Here is a 22,243-nt window from a genome sequence, read left to right as displayed (position 1 = left end):
AAGGAACCGGAAGCCCCGCAGAACGGTAGGCCTCTAGAATTGGTTCTTTGATCCATCGAGCCAGGGTGGCTTTAGAAGCCTGCAACCCCTTGCGCGGACCAGCGACAAGGACGAAAAGTGCATCGGCACGGCGTATGGGCGCCGTGCGGGAAATGTAGATTCTGAGTGCTCTCACCAGATCTAGCAAACGTAAGGCCTTTTCATACCGGTGAACCGGATGAGGGCAAAAAGAAGGCAAGGAAATATCCTGATTAAGATGAAAAGAGGATACGACCTTAGGGAGAAACTCCGGAATGGGGCGCAGCACAACCTTGTCCTGGTGGAACACCAGGAAGGGAGCCTTAGATGACAGAGCTGCCAGCTCAGACACTCGCCGAAGCGATGTGATTGCAACAAGAAACGCCACTTTCTGCGACAGCCGAGAAAAGGAAACTTCCTTCAGAGGCTCGAAGGGCGGTTTCTGGAGAGCAACTAGTACCCTGTTCAGATCCCATGGATCTAACGGTCGCTTGTACGGGGGCACAATATGACAGACCCCCTGCAGGAACGTGCGCACCTTAGGAAGACGTGCTAGACGCTTCTGAAAAAACACGGATAGTGCCGAAACTTGCCCTTTAAGGGAGCTGAGCGACAAGCCCTTTTCTAACCCCGATTGCAGGAAGGAAAGAAACTTGGGCAATGCAAATGGCCAGGGAGACACTCCCTGAGCAGAGCACCAGGACAAGAAAATCTTCCACGTTCTGTGGTAGATCTTAGCCGAATTCGACTTTCTAGCTTGTCTCATTGTGGCAATGACTCCCTGAGATAATCCAGCAGATGCTAGGATCCAGGACTCAATGGCCACACAGTCAGGTTCAGGGCCGCAGAATTCTGATGGAAAAACGGCCCTTGGGACAGTAAGTCTGGTCGGTCTGGCAGTGACCACGGTCGACCGATCGTGAGATGCCACAGATCCGGATACCACGACCTCCTCGGCCAGTCTAGAGCGACGAGTATGACGCGGCTGCACTCGGATCTGATCTTGCGTAGCACTCTGGGCAAGAGCGCCAGAGGCGGAAACACGTATGGGAGCTGAAACTGCGACCAATCTTGAACCAAGGCGTCTGCCGCCAGAGCTCTTTGATCGCGCGACCTCGCCATGAATGCCGGGACCTTGTTGTTGTGCCGGGATGCCATTAGGTCGACGTCCGGCACTCCCCAGCGGCGACAGATTTCCTGAAACACGTCCGGGTGAAGGGACCATTCCCCTGCGTCCATGCCCTGGCGACTGAGGAAGTCTGCTTCCCAGTTTTCTACGCCTGGGATGTGAACCGCGGATATGGTGGATGCTCTGTCCTCCACCCACATTAGAATGCGCCGGACTTCTTGGAAGGCTTGCCGACTGCGCGTCCCTCCTTGGTGGTTGATGTATGCCACCGCTGTGGAGTTGTCCGATTGGATTCGGATCTGCTTTCCTTCCAGCCACTGTTGGAAGGCCAGTAGAGCAAGATACACTGCTCTGATCTCCAGAACATTGATCTGAAGGGTGGACTCCTGCGGAGTCCACGTCCCCTGGGCCCTGTGGTGGAGAAATACTGCTCCCCACCCTGACAGACTCGCATCTGTCGTGACTACTGCCCAGGATGGAGGCAGGAAGGATCTTCCCTGAGACAATGATGTGGGAAGGAGCCACCATTGTAGAGAGTCTTTGGCCGTCTGGGAAAGCGAGACTTTCCTGTCCAGGGACGTTGACTTCCCGTCCCATTGGCGGAGAATGTCCCATTGAAGTGGGCGCAGATGAAACTGCGCAAAGGGAACTGCTTCCATGGCTGCCACCATCTTCCCTAGGAAATGCATGAGGCGCCGCAAGGGATGCAACTGGCCCTGCAGGAGAGATTGCACCCCTGTCTGTAGTGACCGCTGCTTGTCCAGCGGAAGCTTCACTATCGCTGCTAGAGTATGAAACTCCATGCCAAGATACGTTAGTGACTGAGTCGGTGATAGGATCGACTTTGGAAAGTTGATGATCCATCCGAAAGACTGTAGAGTCTCCAGCGTAGCATTCAGGCTGAGTTGGCATGCCTCCTGAGAGGGAGCTTTGACCAATAAGTCGTCTAGGTAAGGAATCACCGAGTGTCCCTGAGAGTGCAAGACTGCTACCACCGCCGCCATGACCTTGGTGAAGACCCGTGGGGCTGTCGCCAGACCAAATGGAAGAGCTACGAACTGAAAATGGTCGTCTCCTATCACAAATCGTAGAAAACGTTGATGTTCTGCAGCAATTGGCACGTGGAGATAAGCATCTTTGATGTCTATTGAGGCAAGGAAGTCTCCTCTGGACATTGAGGCAATGACAGAGCGGAGGGTTTCCATCCGGAACCTCCTGGCGTGCACATGTTTGTTGAGCCGTTTTAGGTCCAGAACAGGACGGAACGAGCCGTCCTTTTTTGGAACCACAAAGAGATTGGAGTAAAACCCTTGCCCTTGTTCCTGAGGAGGGACTGGGATAACCACTCCTTCCGCTTTTAGGGAATCCACCGCCTGCAGCAGAGCATCTGCTCGGTCTGGACGTGGGGAGGTTCTGAAGAACCGAGCTGGAGGACGAGAATTGAACTCGATTCTGTACCCGCGAGACAAAATGTCCGTCACCCACCGGTCTTTGACCTGTGACATCCAAATGCCGGAAAAGCGGGAGAGCCTGCCCCCGACCGGCGATGCGGAGGGGGGGGGCTGGAAGTCATGAGGTAGTCGCTTTGGAAGCGGTACCTCCATTTGCTTTCTTGGGGCGTGCGTGAGTCCGCCACGAATCTGAGTTTCTTTGCGTCCTCTGAGTCCCTTTGGACGAGGTAAATGGTGTCTTGCCCGAACCTCGAAAGGACTGAAACCTCTGCTGCCACTTTTTCTGCTGAGGTTTGGGTGTTCTGGGTTGTGGTAAAGAGGAGTCTTTACCCTTGGACTGCTTAATGATGTCAGCCAATGGCTCGCCAAACAGTCTCTCTCTAGACAAAGGCAAACTGGTTAAACATTTTTTGGAACCAGCATCTGCTTTCCAGTCCTTTAACCACAAGGCTCTGCGCAAAACTACCGAATTGGCGGACGCCATTGAGGTGCGACTGGTAGATTCTAGGACCGCATTGATAGCGTAAGACGCAAACGCCGACATCTGCGTGGTAAGGTGCGCCACTTGCGGCACTGCTGGATGCATGATAGCATCCACTTTTGCTAAGCCAGCTGAAATAGCCTGGAGTGCCCATACGGCTGCGAATGCCGGAGCAAACGACGCGCCTATAGCTTCATAGACAGATTTTAACCAAAGGTCCATCTGTCTGTCATTGGCATCTTTAAGTGAAGCGCCATCCTCCACTGCAACTATGGATCTAGCTGCAAGTTTGGAAATCGGGGGGTCTACCTTTGGACACTGTGTCCAGCGCTTGACCACCTCAGGGGGGAAAGGGAAACGCGTATCTTTAGATCGTTTAGAGAAACGCCTTTCTGGGTGAGCGTCGTGCTTCTGGATTGATTCTCTGAAGTCAGAGTGATCTAACAAAGCACTCAATTTACGCTTAGGATAAAGGAAACGAAACTTTTCCTGCTCCGCAGCCGCCTCTTCTGCTGAAGGGGCTGGGGGAGAAATATCCAACAGCCTATTTATGGCTGAGATAAGGTCGTCTACCATGGCATCCCCATCCGGGGTATCCAGGTTGAGAGGGGTTCCAGGAGTGGATTCCTGATCACTCTCATCAGACACATCACAGGGAGACTGATTGCGCTGAGACCCTGAGCAGTGTGAAGACGTCGAGGGTCTTTCCCAGTGAGCTCGCTTAGGGTGGCTGGGGCCATCATCTGAGTCATAATCCTCGGCCTGTGAAGCCGGGGACCCCCCTGTGGGCTGGATACATTCCAAGTAAGGGGGACCTGAGGACAGAGGCCTCGCCGTGCCCAGAGACTGAGCCCCATGCATAGATTGCAAGGTCTCAAGGATTTTTGCCATAGATACAGCCATATTATCTGCAAAAACTGCAAAGTCCGTCCCTGTCACCGGGGCAGAACTTACAAGCGTCTCAGCCTGGGTCGCTACCTCTCCTGACTCCGGCTGGCGAAGCAGCACCGGGTCGGAGCATTGCACACAATGGGGGTCATCAGAGCCTGCTGGTAGATTAGCCCCACATGCAGCACACGCAGTATACACAGCCCTTTTTGCCTTGGCTGCCTTGCGTTTTGAGGATGACATGTTGCTGCTTCCACAGAGCGATCTGGGATATGCAGCCAGAAGCGCACCTCACAGTGCAAGAAATACAATATCTATATATATATGTACCCAGTACACTGACACACAGTGAGGCACTAGAGGGACCAGCACAGAAAAATCGCTTACCGCCCGCTTAAAAAGCGGGTGTGTGGTCCCAGATAGCCCCTAGTCCAGGTCTCCCAGAGCCTTGCGTCCTTCCTCCAGCCAGGCATGCATGTAATGGCTGCCGGCGTCTCGAGAGAGGAAGGGGGGCGGGCCCTGGGCGTTCCTGGCCAAGAGCGGGAAGCCTGCTTCCCTCTGTGCATAGTGAGAGGGCTGGAGCATGTAAATCAGGCTCCAGCCCTCGTCGCTGCTTGCGAACAGCGTCTCTCCCCTACCCTGAATGACAGGGTGGGGGCGGGAACGAAACGGAGCAGCCGGCGTCCTAGGCCCAAAAAGCCTGGGACTAAAGTTATAACCGCCGCAAAAGCGCGGACGGCGGATCCCCGGCGCACCACAAGTCACAGCAGCGCCGCCCGGTCCAGAGGGGGTCGGCGCTGCGTTCCCAAACAAACAATCCCCCAGTAATCTGTAGGGACACCAACTCCACGTTGCGGTCCCCGGCGCACTACAACACCCAGCCAGCCCGGAGTGTGTCTGTGCCTGCCGGGGACACAGAGTACCTGTAAGATGCAGGGCCCTGTCCCTGATCGTACTCCTGCTCCGAATCCATCAGGTTCTAATGGGTCTGTGGATGGAGCCCGGCATCAGAGCTGAGAGGCCGGCAGGATCCCACTTCCACAGAGCCCTACCAGGGGATGTGGAAGGAAAACAGCATGTCAGGCTCCAGCCCTGTACCAGCAATAGGTACCTCAACCTTACAACACCATCCAGGGGTGAGAAGGGAGCATGCTGGGGACACTATATGTGTCCTCTTTTCTTCCATCCGAAATAGTCAGCAGCTACTGCTGACTAAAATCTGTGGAGCTATGCATGGAATGTCTGACCTCCTTCGCACACAAAGCTAAAAACTGGAGAACCCGTGATACCACGGGGGGGGTATAGCCAGAGGGGGAGGGGCCTTGCACTTTTAATGTAGTGCTTTGTGTGGCCTCCAGAGGGCAGTAGCTATACCCCAATCGTCTGGGTCTCCCAATAGAGCGCTGAAGAAATATATAATTTACTATCAATTATGGAACAGCATGTATAGCAAATATATAATCCTGCCAATGACGTCTGTGTGTAGCAGATGGCATGTATAGAATACAGTGGAACCTCTGTTTACTAGTAACTTGGTGTGCGAGTATTTCGCTATACGAGCAAAGCTTGCTGTAAATTTGTAACTCAGTTTACGAGCAAGCTTTGCTGTACAAGCAAATACTCACCGCACACACTTCCGGTTCTGTACTTTCACCACGCTCTGACTCGCTCTTGCAGTCCGCACAAACACATATTATGCTCACCTCCGTTCACTTGGTGGCCTCTTGGTTCTTGTAGTCTGCAGGTATGTGTATCCGGTAACCATCGCAACGATGTAGGAGCTTCTGCTGTCAGCGCTTCTCAAAGGCAGCGCACTGACCAATCAAAGGCAAGTGGCTCATGCATATGACATTGACAGCGGAAGCTCCTGCATCGTCGCGATGGTTACCGGATACACATACCTGCGGACTACAAGAACCAAGAGGCCGCCGAGCGAACGGAGGGTAAGGTGAGCGTAATATGTGTTTTTGTGCCTGTGTGGAATGGCACAATAGGGGACCAGGATGGGACATTGCACTAGTTGTAGAAGGAATTATCTGGAGTTTCAATTATTTCCTATGGGAAATTGTGCTTTGCTGGACGAGTTACTTGAACGGATTGTTCTCATAAACCAAGCTTCCAGTGTATATAAGTGGGGTCTCCGGAGTGGAGGGCATATGTAGAATATATGTGTCCTGTCAGTAATTGGGTATACACAGTGGACAGCATGTATAGAATGAATGAATGAATGAATGAATGAATATATCTATCTAACAGACACACACTTTGCAAATGATACTGTACCAGATGGCATGTATAGTATAGAATTTTTTTTCTGCCAATGATGGGGTCTGCAGTCCCTTGCCCTCAGTGCATGGGTCGGAAGGCATGTATAGAATGACTAAATATATGTATATACGATATATTATATCCAATCAGTGATGGGATCTGCACAAAGTGGAGGACATGTATAGAAAAATAAATTATATATATCATTTTGTCAATGATGATTCTCTTGCTCAGCGGGTGTGATGTATAAAAAAAAAATAATAAATTACATTATATATATATATATATACACATATTATATTTATCCGACTAATGATGCGGTGTGGAGGGTATGTATTGAATATATACCATATATTATACTGCCATTGATGATGGTATCTGCCCTAAGCAGCACCCATCACTGTCACCATCAGCTGATCTGGCAGCCCCTGCAATCAGCTGGGGGCAGGGGGCTTAGAGGGGCTTCTGCTAATCCCCTCAGACAGTGTGAGGAGCAGTCTGTGCTCTAATAAAAGGCGCACTCTGTATAAACATCGCTTTATTTCTTTATGTGCTGACTTCCAGGATCGATGCTGGAGCCCTGCACTCTCCTCCCGGGGTTATGTCAGGACAGGGCTGGCAGCGGGCTCTGCTGGTGACAGCTATTTATTTGTCTCATTGGATGAGAAAAGCAGCAAAACCGCACAATTACTGGGACCGTTCTGTGCGACATGTCCCAACCGTCCCGGGTACCTGCCGCTCCTCACTGCCGCCGTACGTGTGAGCTGTCGGTGCAGGTGATAAATGTCGCCGTTCTGTCGGTGCAGGCGGTAACTGTCGCTGTTCTGTCAGTGCAGGAGGTGACTGTCGCTGCCCTGCGGCCGGTTGTGTCTGCTCCCCGTGCAGGGCGCCCGGTGTGTGGCGGTTCTGGGCAGGACAATGCGCGGATATCCCGGAGCGGAGCCCTGGGTCATACACGAATGGTCGCCCGGTGCCGGCGGTTCCGCACACAGCACCAGGACTGAGCTCTTCCCGCCTTTTTCCCTGGACCGGGACGCTTTACGAGCCGCCTGCAGCCTCTAGTGTGAGCGGCGCCACAGACCCACCATCCCCTGCGGAGGACAACTAAGATAATTACCATGTTGCGGAACTTCAAGCGTCGCCGTTAGAAAATGCCGTTGCCTCCGTTTCTCCGCTCCTCACTGGTGCCGGTACCGCGTACTCTTCGCCTCACACACACAATAACCCCCCCCCGCCCGTCAGGCCCGATCGAGAGGACACAGTGCAACCAATCACAGCGTGCCTTCCTGGTTTGAAACCGCGTCTTCACCAATCAGATGCTGGCTTCTTCCCCAGGTGCCTGGAGAGATCCCGCCCCCTTCACTTAACGGCTGTTTCCCTCCCAAGGCCCCTCAGCTTGTTTTTGCACACGGCCCGCTAATAAGTGGGCGTGAGCACAGCGCGTCAGCGGGAGGGCGATAGCCAATCATTAGAGACGTGTAAAGCAGATTGATAGCTACGTTCGCCAATCATGTGAGGGAACACCCTGTAGGCGGACCACTCCTGAAGTTTTGTGGATCATTAACCAATAGGATGAATGGCTTATAGAGAGGGGCGGGTTCATCACGTTCCCGCCCTCGTTGCCTTGTTTGCTTTGGGAAAAAGCGAAAATGGCGGCTAATCGCTAGCGACAGACGGTGCGGGACGGCGCGTCCTGCAGACGCGTGAGGAGAATGCCAGCAAAAGCGGCCGGATAAATGCAAAGCCCGCACTCCAGAGGCTCACTGATACGAGTGTTATCTCCAGCAGAGCTGCTGGCGTGTCACACAGCGTTATCCACACTGATATGGCAAATAAATAGTAATAATACCTGACATCTCCGTGTGTGACAGACATGGAGGCACCGAACATAGAGAAGGAGGGAAAATTACCTCAAAATAGCATTACAATTAACCCTTTCACCACCTGGCGATTTTCCATTTTTCGTTTTTTCCTCTTCCAAGTGACAACTTTTTTATTTTTCCGTCCATATCGCCATACGAGGGCTTGTTTTTTGCGGGATGAGTTGTACTTTTGAACAAAGCCATTCTGCCCCATATTGTACTGGAAAATGGGGGGAAAAAAACTCCAAAGTGCGGTGAAATTGCAAAAAAGTGCAATTGCATGATTGTTTTTGGAGTATGTCATTCACCGTGTTCACTATATGGTAAAACGGATGTGTCGCTGTGATGCCTCGGGTCGGTGCGAGTTCATAGACACCAAACATGTATAGGTTTACTTTTATCTAAGGGGTTAAACAAATATCTGAAATTTGTCAAAAGACAGAATTGCGCCATTTTCCGAGACGTGTAGCGATCTCATTTTTTAGTATCTGGGGCTCAGTGACGGCTTTTTTTTTGCGTCTTGAGCTGACATTTTCAATTATCCCATTTGTGGTTAGATGTGATGTTTTGATCTCCTATTTTTGCATTTTTAATGCAATGTTGCAGCAAGCAAAAAAAAATGTAATTTTAGCGTTTTAATTATTTTCTCGCTATGCCGTTTACCGATTAGATTATTATATTTTGATAGATCGGGCATTTGCCTAATATGACAATGCCTAATATGTGTATTTTTTATTATTATTATTATTATTATTATTATATTTATTGTTCTATTCTCAATGGAGCAAAAAGGAGGCGATTTGAACTTTTTTTTATTTTTTAATATTTTTTAAAAACTTTTTTTTTTTAATGATCTTACTAGCCCTTCTAGGGGACTTTATCACTGCACAGTCCACTTGTGCTGATCAGACCAATGCTGAAGCATCGCTCTGAGGCTGCAGACACATTAGTGTATGTCATCCGATGCGAGAGCATCAGTTGCGATATGCTAATAACCCTTGGCTCAGGGTCTGCTGCGAGCGTGCGCCGGGTGTCATGCCACTGTGACCGGATCTTGCGATTGGGTCACAGTTGCGAAGCTGAGGGCGGGCGCTGTGGAGGAGAGGAAGGGGTTAATTCCCCCCATCTCTGTTATCAGCCTGTGCATATATAACACTGCACTGGGATAACATCAGAGTGCAGTCTGATGTTTCTTTCGCACCCATTCACTTGTATGGGTGCGAGTGACACGGCTCTCACAAACAATTCCAGCATGCTGCAATTTTTTCCTCAGTCCGTTTAGAGCCGAGAAAAAAATCTCTGAGCTGCAGCATTGTGTAACATGGGGCCGAGTGCAATGAGAGATTTTCTCACCCTGATCAGCAAAAATGCTGCTCTCCTGTGAGTGTCGGCGCTCTGTCACCATTCACAGGAAGCACAACATGACAATGACAGGAGTCATCTGACCACACAATGTCATGGCAACCCATTGGCACCCTGTGATTGCATCACAGGGCCTCCGATGGCAGTGGGGAACAGCGTGATCTCCACCGGAGCACATTGAACCACACAGCACAAACTAAAGCTGGTGTCACACATAACGACGACGACAACGACGTCGCTGCAACGTCACCATATTCGGTGACGTTGCAGCGACCTCAACAGCGACGTCGCTGTGTGTGACACATAACAACGATCAGACCCCTGCTGCGAAATCGTTGCTCGCTCCTGAATGCTCTAAGTCATTTTTTGATCGCTGCTATCCCGCTGCGCCATGCTGATAAGCTGATAATCCTTGTGTTTGACACCACAGCAGCGACGCTACGCTACGTCTGAAACCACACAACGACCGTCGACGTCGCTATGATCGCTGCTCCGTCGCTGCTTTTTCTAACATGTTTGACAGCTTACGAACGATCATCTATGGTCGCTGCTACGTCACAGAATATGGTGACGTTGCAGCGACGTCGTTGTCGTCGTCGTTATGTGTGACACTAGCTTAAGAGGTTAACAGGCATGGGTGGATCGGTGATCCACTCGCGCCTGTTAGCCGCAAATCTGCTGATCAGATCAGCAGACATGTGGGCAATAATGCAAGCTCGCTATGTGAGCCCGTATTAAAAGCCATACACGACTAATGACGTATAGATATGTCATTGGCTGTGAAAGGGTTAATGTAAAAATTTGTTATTCTGTAAAATAATTCACTTCAGTTTCATTGAGAAATAAACAGAAGTGAGTAATAATGAAAGGAAAAGTTCATAAATATCCACATCCAGGTCCGGTTATGCAGAGGATGCCGCAGTTTCATGTCAGGAGGATTTCCTTTAGTGTTTAGTCACAGAGGGTCATACAACTCCCATAGGGTCGCATTTTAGAAAAAAGGTACATAGGAGCCGAGTCATTAAGGTCACATTCACACGTTGAGTATTTGGTGAGTTTTTACCTCAGTATTTGTAGCCAAAACCAGGAGGGGGTAAAAAATGCAGAAGTGGTGCCCGTGTTTCTATGCTACTTTTCCTCTGATGGCCTTAGCTTACAAATAGGTACAAAAAGTCACCAAATATTCACCGTGTGCACATGGCTTAAGATTGACGTTGCATAGGCCGGTAATAATGAAAGACTCATTGGAGTATGGTGCAGTGAATTATTTAAAGTAGTTAATACAAAAACTAAAAAAAAAACTGACCAACCCTTCCAAACAGAATAAAACAAGTGTGAACAGTTGCAAGCTGCTACGACTGCGTAATACAGAAAGAAGAGGATACAGCCGCCTCTGTAAGTGCCAAGATACATTTGAAACCAGAAGTTTACATCTACAAGACACAGCTGCATGTTTTTCTCTTATAGATATAGCAAGATTTTCATATTGCACATTGTCCCCTAATGACTTAGTATACAGTGTGTCCCCCCATTTTCCGTCCACCGCCATTACCTTTAAAACGGCGGCAGCTATAGGCATAGAAGTGGTGTCTAGGTATAGTAAAGTAGCCATGCGCTACGCAATGAAACCACCTACAGCGCCACCTGGTGGAAAACAACGGGGGTAGTATTTTTATCTAAAAAAATGGAACGAGATAGAGAAAAAAAGTGAATTAAAAAGTTGTAGGGCATCATCAATTCAATACGAATCGACACCTTGCATACAGAAATGCTATGATACGAAACCCATGCCCCCCCCCCTAAAACATTGAATGCTGGTCACACAAATGGCGCTCATTTAACTTTGATGCTCATAGTGGCCACCGTCAGCTGCAATGCACATCTGGACTCTGGACAGCATACTGTATCTTGCTGCACGTTGTGCAATATGGTAGGTGACACGTTTGCACAAGCATCTGTGATACGTCGTCGTAGGTCCGGTTCCCACAGCTAGTGAGGAGGTGATTGCAATGACTAAATATTAATGTCCTGCAATCCCATGTATCTCAAATCTATATTAAATTACTACAACAGCCAGAATTACCATCCATCATCAAATCCACTCTCACATCTGTAGAGGGATCAGCAGTATCATCTATACTAAAAGTGGCAGTAATGGGATGAAATGGAAAAATGATTATAGCTGCTTACCCATGAAGACACAAGCCAAGCTTAGTCCCTCACAGGCCCCAACAGACCCCTTCCATTTTTTTGTGTCTAATTTGTATGTATATATGTTTTTCATCAATGTTTTTAAACTGTGGTATAATAAAAATCAATATAATGTTTAGCCATTAAAGCTCTTGTTCCTTTGTTTGATGTTTTTCCACTATCTGACATGAAATCAAAATAAACCTTTCCTGTTTTAGGACAATTAGGAACCAAAATTATTTATATGTGCCAAATGCCAGAATAATGAGAGAGAGAGAGAGAGAGAATGCAGAAAGTAATTAAAAATGCCTTAAAACAAAGTAATACATTTACATACATTTCATTAGTGTTTGGTACCATTGCCCTTAAACTGTAGGACTTGGGTCAAACGTTTTTGATATCCTTCCACAAGCTTCTCACAATAGTTGGTAGGAATTTGGGCTCATTCATCCTGACAGAACTGGTGTAACTGAGCCATGTTTGTAGGTCACTTTTTCGCACCTGCCTTTTCAGCTTTGCCCATAAATTTTCAATAGGATTGAGATCAGGGCTTTATGATGGCCACTCCAAAACATTACCTTTGTTATCTTAGGGTAGTGTCACACAGTGACGACGATAACGACGTCGTTGCTACGTCACCATTTTCTGTGACGTTGCAGCGACGTCCTGTCACTGTGTGTGACATCCAGCAACGACCTGGCCCCTGCTGTGAGGTCGCCGGTCGTTGCTGAATGTCCAGCTTCATTTTTTGGTCGTCGCTCTCCCCGCTGTGACACACACATCGCTGTGTGTGACAGCGAGAGAGTGACGAAATGAAGGGAGCAGGAGCCGGCATCTGGCAGCTGCGGTAAGCTGTAACCAGGGTAAACATCGGGTAACCAAGGGAAGACCTTTCTCTGGTTACCCAATATTTACCTTCGTTACCAACGTCCGCCGCTCTCACGCTGCCAGTGCCGGCTCCCTGCTCTCTGCACATGTAGCTGCAGTACACATCGGGTAATTAACGTCGTTGTCCCTGTCGCTATGTGTGAACCCAGCTTTAAGCCACTTTGTAACTAGTTCGGCAGTATGCTTCAGGTCATTGTCTATTTGGAAGACCCATTTCCTTCCAAGCTTTAAGTCTTGAGATGTTGCTTCAGTATTGTGTCATAAACATCTTTCCTCATGATGCCATCTATTTTATGAACTACACCAGTCCCTCCTGCAGCAAAACAACCCCACAACATGATGCCGCACCCCCGTGTTTCACAGTTGGGATGGTGTTCTTAGGCTCCAAAGCTTCTCCCTTTTTCTTCCAAACGTAACGATGATCCTTATGGCCAAACAGTTCAATTTTAGTTTCAGCAGACCACTTCTCCAAAAATTAAAGTCTTTGTTCCTGTGTGCATTTGCAAACATTAATCTGCTTTTTTTATGTTTATTTTGCAGTAATGGCTTTTTCCTGGCAGAGTGGACTTTCAGCCCATGTTGATTCAGTACTCGTTTCACTGTGGATAATGACACAATCTTACCAGCTTCCGCCAGCATCTTCATAAGGTCTTTTGCTTTTGTTCTTAGGTTGATATGCACATGTCTGACCAAAGCACGTTCATCTCTAGTACACAGAACCCATTCCTTCCTGAGTGGTATGATGGCTGGATAGTCCCATCATGTTTGACAGATGAACGAGGCACCTTCAGGTATATGGAAATTGCACCCAAGGATGAAGCAAACATGTGCAAGTTCACAGTTTTCTTCCTGAGATCTTGGCTGATTTCTTATGACTTTCCCATGATGCTACACAAAGAAGCAGTGTATTTCAGGTGTTCATTAAAATACATCCACAGGTGTGACTCTAATTAACTCAGATGTTGCCAATAAACCTATCAGAAGCTTCCAAAGACATGACATCATTATATGGGCTGTCCCATATTGTTTAAAGGCATAGTACTTTTAGTGTATGTAAACTTTTGACTTTGCAGAAAGTAATAAAAAATCCTTAAAACATTCTCTCTCATTATTCTGGCATTTGGCAAATATAAATAATTTTGGTTCCTAATTGACCTAAAACGGGAAAGGTTTATTCTGATTTAAGGTCAGATAGTGAGAAAAACCTGCAGATGTGTCTTTTCAGATTTCTCACATATATGTGAAGATTCAACATCTGAAATTTGAATTGCATCACTGCTAAATGGAGTATACTTTTAAAAATGAAGGTACCTAGCGCATAAATTGGCCAATTCATGAGAGCCCATCTGCTGCAGCAAGGTGTCCTTCCTTGACGGGATCCTAACCTAATATTATGCTCCTCCCAGGTTAAAAGCATAAAAATTTATAGGCAGGTAGGATCTAGAATTAGGCTGAGTTCACATGTCCTGGAATCATCCATTAGAACAGATCCTGCAGAGAACCATTGGTAAAATTATGTCTGCAGGATTCTTTTTTTTTTTTTTTTAACATGGGAGTTTAGGGAGAATGGATTCGATAACTGATTGATATTTATCTTGCATTTGAAATGGATCTTGTAAGAAAAAAGCTGATCAGTTAGAAATGCAAGAATAACGGATGACTAAATAGCAATCAGTTAATGGTTCCGTTCTCCATAGACTCTAATGATAAAAAAAACCGGTTCCGGCAGATATCAGTTATTTACCAATGGACAAAAAAGTTGTTTTTACAGACCTTTTTTCCCTGCGGATGATTATTGGACATGCCTAAGGCTATGTGCGCTCTACAAAAATGATTTTTCTCAAGAAAGTTTCTTAAGAAATTTCTTGAGAGTGAAGGATTAGCGCACCTGCGGTAAAAAACGCACCAATAAGGCCGCTTTCACACTTGCGTTCAGTGCAATCTGCTGCTATGGAGAATAGCGCAGTCCGTTAACGCACTGTGCTATTCTCCATAGACTTGTATTGACGACGCACCTAACGCAAGTGTCTGCGTTGCATCCGCTGGACGACGCTGCTTCGTTATTTTGACGCAGCATCGGGCGGAGGGAACGCTGCATGTAGCGTTTTTTGGGTCGTTAAAATAACGCACCTTGACGGATTTCGTTAGAATCCGCCAAGGTGTCTAATGATTGTCTATGGGGCGGATTCCGCCGCAATGCACTAAGCGGCGGAATCCGCAGACAGATTCCATCACATTCTACTGCACATGCTCATCATGTCCAGCAGAACGATCTAAATCGTTTAAAATCACTCCTGGTCTCTCTACCCCCTCTCACCCCCCTCTCTCCCTCTCTCTCATACTCACCGATCACAGGCGCAGTGCTGTACAGCTGTCACACTCCTCTGGCGGCTTCTCCAGCTTTTGAAACTGCCGGCCGCTCATTATTCCATCTAGTATGCACTGCTTTCCCCGCCCACCGGCGCCTATGATTGGTTGCAGTCAGACACGCCCCCACGCTGAGTAACAGCTCTCTCACTGCAACCAATCACAGCCGCCAGTGGGCGGGTCTATATCGTGTAGTACAATAAATAAATAATTTAAAAAAACGGCGTGCGGTCCCCCCCAATTTTGATACCAGCCAAGATAAAGCCACACGGCTGAAGGCTGGTATTCTCAGGATGAGGAGCCACACGTTATGGGGAGTCCCCCAGCCTAAAAATATCAGTCAGCAGCCTCCCGGAATTGCCACATCCATTAGATGCGACAGTCCCGGGACTTTACCCTGATCATCCCGAACTGCCCTGGTGCGGTGGCAATCGGGGTAATAAGGAGTTAATGGCAGCCCATAGCTGCCACTAAGTCCTAGGTTAATCATGGCAGGCGTCTATTAGACACATTCCATGATTAACCTGTAAGTGAAAGTAAATAAACACATACACCCGAAAAAATACTTTATTTGGAATAAAAGACAAAAAAAACCCCTCTTTTACCACTTTATTAAAATCCCCAAATACACCTCCAAGTCCGACGTAATCCAGACGAGGTCCCGCGACGCATCCATCTCTGCTGCATGAAGCTCACAGGAGCGGCAGTAGAACACCGCCGCTCACTGTCAGCTCCACGCAGAAACTGAAGGGAGTCGTGCTGTCAGCGGGGACGTCACTGAGGTAATGCCTATGTGTGCGGTGATGATGGGTGCGGTAGTGCCTGCGTGTGCGGTGATGATGGGTGCAGTAGTGCCGGGGTGTGTGCGGGGATGATGGGCGCAGTAGTGCCGGGGTGTATGTGATGATGATGAGTGCAGTAGTGCCTGCGTGTGCGGTGATGATGGGGGCGCAGTGCCGGGATGTGTGTGATGATGATAAGTGCGGTAGTGCCTGCGTGTGCGGTGATGATGGGGGCGTAGTACCGGGATGTGTGTGATGTTGATAAGTGCGGTAGTGCCTGCGTGTGCGGTGATGATGGGGGCTCTCTCTCTCTCTTGCGGCTAGAAAACTTAATGCAATGCGTTATTTCCCAGGAATCCGTTGCCTTTATTAGCACACTGTTTGCAACGTATCCGTCACATGCGTCACACAACGCATTGTAACGGATGCCGCACAACGCAAGTGTGAAAGCGGCCTAACGCACCGAAAAACGCGTGCGTTTTTGGTGTGTTTTTTTGCAGGTTGGTCCCTGCGTTTTTTAAAGCTTTAACAGCAATAAATAATATAGATAATCGATAGATACCGTAGATAGATAATGGATAGATAGAAAGATGGATAGATAAATAGATAATAGATGAGAAAGACATATATAATGTCCCATCCCCATGCATATTCTAAGCTGGCACCCTTTAGTGACTTTCATGTGGAACTAAAGGGTGCTTAGCTTTGTATTTAGCCAAAAAAGAAATAAAAAAAAAAAACGATGTGGGCTCCCCCCTATCTTTTGTAGCCAGCTAGGGTAAAGCAGACGGCTGCAGCCTGCAGACCACAGCTGGCAGCTTTACCTTGGCTGGTAATCCAAAACAGAGGGCACCCCATGCTTTTATTTTAAATTAAATATATAATTTAAAACAAAAAACGTGGGGTCCCCCACAAATTGGATCACCAGCTAAGGTAAAGCGGACAGCTGTGGTCTGGTATTCTCAGACTAAGTGTCCACCGTTATTGGACACTCCCCAGCCTAAAAATAGCTGACCACAGCCGCCCCAGAAGTGGCACATCCATTAGATGTGCCAATCCTGGCACTTCGCCCCAACTCATTGCTCTGGTGTGGTGGCAAATGGGCTAATATATGGGGTTGATGCCAGATGTGTAATGTCACCTGGCATCAAGCTCTGGGGTTAGTGATGTCAAGCATCTATCAGATACCAGACATCACTACCCAGTCAGTAATAAAAAAAAAATAGACAACAAAAAAAGTATTATTTGAAAAAACACTCCCCAAAACATTCCCTCTTTCACCAATATTTTTACAAGAACAATCAAATCCGGGTCTGGCGTAATCTAATAAGGGGGTCCCATGACGATCCATACCATAGTCACTGTCCCAGTCAATGAAGAACAGAAAGTTCCCCATTGGCTGGGAGAGTAGTGCAGTGACCTGAGCTAACATCAATAGGTCAGCCCAGGTCACTGCAGGGGATGAAGAGGGGATGGGGATGACAAGCGCCGACGTCAGGAGGTTAGATGAGATCATTACTTGCTGTGACGAACTTTTGCACGCCTGACGTCAGCGCTGTCACTGACTTCTTTGCCCGCCGCGTTCACAGTGAAGAATCGCGAGATCCCGTGACGTCACCGCTAGTGACATTCTCGGCCCGCCTGCGAGACATGATGTGAGAATGCGGTGGGCACAGAAAGCAGTGACAGCGCTGACATCAGGAGTGCAGGAGATCGTCACAGCGGGTAATGATCTCATCTAACCTCCTGACAGCAGCGCTCGTCATCCTCGCGGCTGCCCGCACTGCAGTGTGAGAAGCTGCTGATACTGCAGTGCGGGCAGACACTGACACACTGCTGTGCGGGCAGCCGTGGGGCTGGAGCGGGACATAGACTGCACGGGCACCCGACGGAGGTCACACGGAAGTGCTTCCGTGCGGCTTCCAGGGATTTTGCGGGCCCATTGTCTTGTATTGAGTCACGGTCCGTTATTACGGAACAGAATAGGACATGTTCCATAATAACGGAATGGACATACGGCATCCGATGTGTTTTTTTTGTAGGATTGGATGCATACGGAAGTTCTTCCGTGTGCCATCCGATCCTACACAAAAGACATTGAAAAGATGATCCTGTCCGTAGGTCCGCAAAAAAACAGGAACTGACCAGGACACACGGAACGGACATTTAATGAGCCCATAATGACATCAGTTCCCTGCAAAACGCAGGAAGTGATGAACATTATGTCCCGAAAAACGTGAAATAACGCAGGAAAACGCAATGAAACGCACATAATTTGCTGCCTGCGTTATTCCCTGCGTGATTTCATGATTACATTGCAGTCAATGGAGTGAATAACGCAGTTAGCTGCAGAAAAGTAGTGACATGCTCATTCTTTTTCTCAAGAAAATCTACTGAAAGAATTTTCTTGAGAAAAACACGCAGTGTGTGCACAGCTAATTTTTTTTCCATAGGTTTTGCTGAGGAATGTCTGCAGAAAGGGTACAAGAATTTTCTCAAGAAATTTCTGCAGCAAAAACGCACAAAAAACGCGGATAAAAACGCAGTGTGCGCACAGGGCCTTAAGAGTTATTCCTATATCAAAGATCCTATCCCGATATGTAGTAGGTGTAATAATAATAATATTAGCAAATACCTCAAATTAGAAATGTAGTATAGTTCTGCTGATAAAGCCACGTCTCTTACCTCATGTGCAGGGTATTGTAGCTTAGGTATCCATGGTTACAACCAAGAGCAACTAACTGATCGGTATTTTCCCCGAGAGGGCGCTATTCACTTATTCTGAGGAGAAAGGCCCCTTAACGGCCGCCGTTTTAATACGTATTTGAGGTCATTAAGGGGTTAAGTCCCCCCCCCAACAACTTTGCTTATCTAGATGTTTTAGACGGATTTATGAAATGCGACTTTTACCAAACTTTACAATTTTTGGCTCATCTCACTCCAGTCCCTCCTCAACAGAGTCAATTTTTTTTGAGGAGTTTTCCATTTGGTGCATTTTTCGCCTTTTGGTGCTAAAAAGTCACAAAAAAACTGGTGAAAGACAAAATAAAGAGCATTTTTTTAAATTTTGTATCAAATTCAAGAACTGTGTGCGGCATTTGAAAGATTTCGGCGCAAATTAACTTCAGGAAATAACAACACACAAAAAAAAGTAAAGCGTCTTCAATAAAACACAAATTAATAAGACCCTGAGACTTTCTGTAGATCAACTGGAACAGCTGCGTCCAAATCAAATCTCAGAGTTGTGTGTAATCGGATCAAGAACAGCTGATTAGTTAAAATCAATCAGAAGTGCTACAAAAAGTCGCAGTGTAGCCCAGGCCTAAATCTGTGGCAGGGGCAGATATATCATTGGTGCAACATGTGCAGTTCAAGGGCCCAAGAGGTAAAGGGGACATTTCTGCTTCCAAAGCAGGTGGAATTGTGCATTACAATGAGTTGTTGGACTACAAAGGGTCCATGTGTACCGCCCTGAGAGGGGCCCGGCCGCTCTCCGCAGCTCGGGCCGAGCCGCTCGAGGTCCGGGCTCGGGTTGTCGGTGGCACGAGCGCCTCCGGACCGGGGGCCACGTCGCTCTGTTAAGGGGAGGCAGTGGGGTGGTGGTGTGGGACGAGGTGCGCAGCCGGGGGGGGGGGCCTGTTGTGGTCGGACGGGTCGTGACGCCACCCACGGGTCGTGGTGACAGGATGCACCACCGCTGCGGCTGGAGTGAAGGGGGCTCGTCCGGGATCGGTGTTGTGGCTGCAGTCTAGATGTTAGCCCCTCCGTGGGTAGGGCCGGTGTGTCCCGGGGCCCAGTGGGGGACTGGCGTCGGTGTTGTTGTCGGGGTGCAGGGTGCCGTGCTGCGGTGCAGTGTCGTGCCCAGATGGCACTGGTGTACTCACGATTAATTCACACTCAGAGTCACTGGTAAACCAAAGTTCAGGTATGGTCGGGTCCCGCAGTCGGCTGCTTGTGTCCCTTGTGAGGCTGATGGTGGCCCCTTTCCCTTGCACCTCTTGTTTGCTTGTTGGCTCCCCTGCCTGGGCAGTGGTAGCCCGCTCCCCGGCGTTAAGCTGCCGGAGGAGCCCTCGGTTGCCCGCAGGCGCTGGCCCGTTGGATGTTTGAACCTTGGCGGTGGCTCTCACCCGGTATCGGTGGGCTTTTGCCTTCTTTCGGGACTTTGGGTGAGGATGAACCCGTGAGGTCCAGACTGCAATCAGTTAATTTGCCTATACTCAGTGGCTTCTAAGCTAGGACGGGGTCTGAGTACCCAGTTTTTGGTGCTCCGGTACACGGTTGACTCCCCTCCCCGGTTCAGGGCCGGCGGGCTCCAACCCAGGCCCGGTCCCTACGATTCCGCCGGTTGCTGTACGGTACTCCTGGAGGTGGCCACCACCGTCTGCCTGCCTGACGTTACGGGGATCCCAGGCTCCAACCCAGGTCCCTGACAGCTCTACGTCTCCTCACACCTCCTGTCAACTCTCTGACTACAACTTAACTGTTTGTGTTTCCTGCCTCAGGACAGTAGTCTCCTCGGTGGGCGTGCCTTTCCGCCTGACTCCACCCACCTGGTGTGCCCTACTGGCCCTGAGGGAGGCATCAGGTCTCCCTTTCGGGTGACTGATGTGTCCTCACAAGGGATGGGGGTGTGTGTAATGTGGTAGGTGTTGTTACCTGTGACCCCTGGGGTCCAGGGCGTCACACATATACTGTTTCTTTTCTGTCTGCGTCCGCCAGTGATTTGTGGAATAGTCTAACTCGGGAGCAGGTCAAAGCGGGAACCATTCTAACGATAGTCCTGGGAGTGGACCCACTGGACCGTGCACAGGCCGGCGCCCCTGCGGCGCCGCCTCGAGCGAACTCCTATACAGGGACTGTCGGGCGTAACCGCAGAGGGCCTAGATGCACGGCAGCTTGGATCAGCAGGATTCACAGGATAGAGTCTTATAGATACAGGATCCGATCTGAACCAGGTACAAGTTAACGGGATCAGGCTTAAGTCCAGAACCGAAGACTGGTGCAGGACACAGGGATCAGGCTGGAGTGTGTGCTCAGAACGGTACTCAGGATCTGCAAGCAGAGACAGAGTTACACCAAGCACAGGCATAGAGGGACCTGAACAACTGGTACAAGAGACAAGCTACAAGGACGCGTTTATCAAGCACTGTCCATGGTGAATAGGAAGTCTTAGGGTACTTTCACACTTGCGTTATTTTTATTTTGGCGCAATCCGCTGTCTTGGGAAACAGCGGAATCCGTTAACGGATTCCGCTGTTTCCCATAGACTTGCATTGATGACGGATTGTGCCAAAAGTACCTGCGTTGCTTCCGTTGGCCGACGCTCCGTTGCTTCCACCGAGCGGAAGCAACGCTGAATGTAACGTTACATGCTTGCGTCAAAATGACGCCGACCAGCGGATTCCGTTGCTTCCGTTAACATTTTTAATGTTTCCCTATGGTAGCGGATTCTGTTGCTAAGTGCTTAACAACGGAATCCGCTGCTGGATTCCGCTAATTTCTACTGAGCATGCCCAGAATGAAAAAAATGAAAAAAGTAAAAAAAACAGAGCAGACGGATTCCGTTAGACGGACACCTAATGGACGCCAAACGGATGCAACGGTCCGTTATTTCACAGGAATCAGCTAACGGATTACTGTGAAATAACGGATCCGTTGCATCTGTTGACACCACAGAAATAACAGATGCATCAAAACGACGCAGCAACGGACCCAGCGGATTCAACTCAACGCAAGTGTGAAACTAGCCTTAAATACCCAAGGTTAATTAGGAGTCATATCCTGGACAGCTGTGCTGGCTCTTTAATTCTAGGTGAGTGCACGCGCGCGCCCTCCAGTGTGCATGTGAGAGACCCGCAACCCGGAAGTCAAAGCTGAGACCACAGGAGGAGAGGCAGGACGCTGGAGCGCAGGTGGCTGCAGTGAGTGTGCGGTGGGGACCGACGGGGAAAAAGTACGGACGAGGTAGCAGGAGAGCGGGCTCGGCGGGGAGCAAGGACCCCAAAGGTTGGAGCGACAGGTGGTGGGCGGCGGGTCGGACCGGGAGCGTGACAACCATTGATGGTTTCAAGAAAGGGCTTAGATGATTTTTTTTGTTTTACTTTTTATAAGAAAATAACATACCTAAATGATTTAGACGATGTACATGTATAAAGCTCTTTTCTGAACAATTGCTTTCAGTGGATCAACAAATGGGATCAGAATGGAAAGATCAGCTCCTCTGGGGCGGACCGAATCGTGCATTGTGGTTGTACATTTGCCCCCCTCACTTTCTTTTCCCATTTCTCTGTTGACCTGAATGGACATTTGTCTTCTTAAGGTACCGTCACACTAAGCAACATCGTTAGCAACATCACTGCTGAGGCACAACTTGCTAGCGATGTTGCTGTGTGTGACATCCAGCAACAACCCGGCCCCTGCTGTGAGGTCGTTGGTTGTTGCTGAATGTCCTGGACCATTTTTTAGTTGTTGCTGTCCCGCTGTGAAGCACAGATCGCTGTGTGTGACAGCGACAGAGCAACAACTAAATGTGCAGGCAGCAGGAGCCGGCTTCTGCG

General features: G+C 48.8%; 2 protein-coding genes across 5 annotated transcripts in view; one reads left to right on the top strand and one right to left on the bottom strand.

Moving 5' to 3' along the window:
- The window catches only part of H2AZ2 (H2A.Z variant histone 2), a 29,949-nt gene extending 22,465 nt beyond the window's left edge, over positions 1–7,484 (bottom strand). Inside the window, exon 1 of the mRNA XM_075346225.1 lies at positions 7,353–7,484. Coding sequence (XP_075202340.1) covers positions 7,353–7,355 — 3 coding nt within the window. The 5' untranslated portion in view covers positions 7,356–7,484. The remainder of the gene's footprint in view (positions 1–7,352) is intronic.
- LOC142304143 (DNA-directed DNA/RNA polymerase mu-like) overlaps positions 1–13,584 on the top strand; it is a 144,182-nt gene extending 130,598 nt beyond the window's left edge. For 3 of the 4 annotated variants that reach the window (XM_075346218.1, XM_075346220.1, XM_075346219.1), the window contains exon 15: positions 13,078–13,584. The gene's annotated coding sequence lies outside the window, so the exon portion shown is untranslated. The remainder of the gene's footprint in view (positions 1–13,077) is intronic. The other variant, XM_075346222.1, reaches the window with a different exon arrangement.
- Positions 13,585–22,243: the final 8,659 nt, after the last annotated feature.

Source organism: Anomaloglossus baeobatrachus, chromosome 4 (genome assembly GCF_048569485.1).
Source record: "Anomaloglossus baeobatrachus isolate aAnoBae1 chromosome 4, aAnoBae1.hap1, whole genome shotgun sequence".
NCBI lineage: Eukaryota > Metazoa > Chordata > Amphibia > Anura > Aromobatidae > Anomaloglossus > Anomaloglossus baeobatrachus.
The sequence above is the reverse complement of the archived record's forward strand: the minus strand, read 5'-3'. Positions and strand labels throughout refer to the sequence as shown.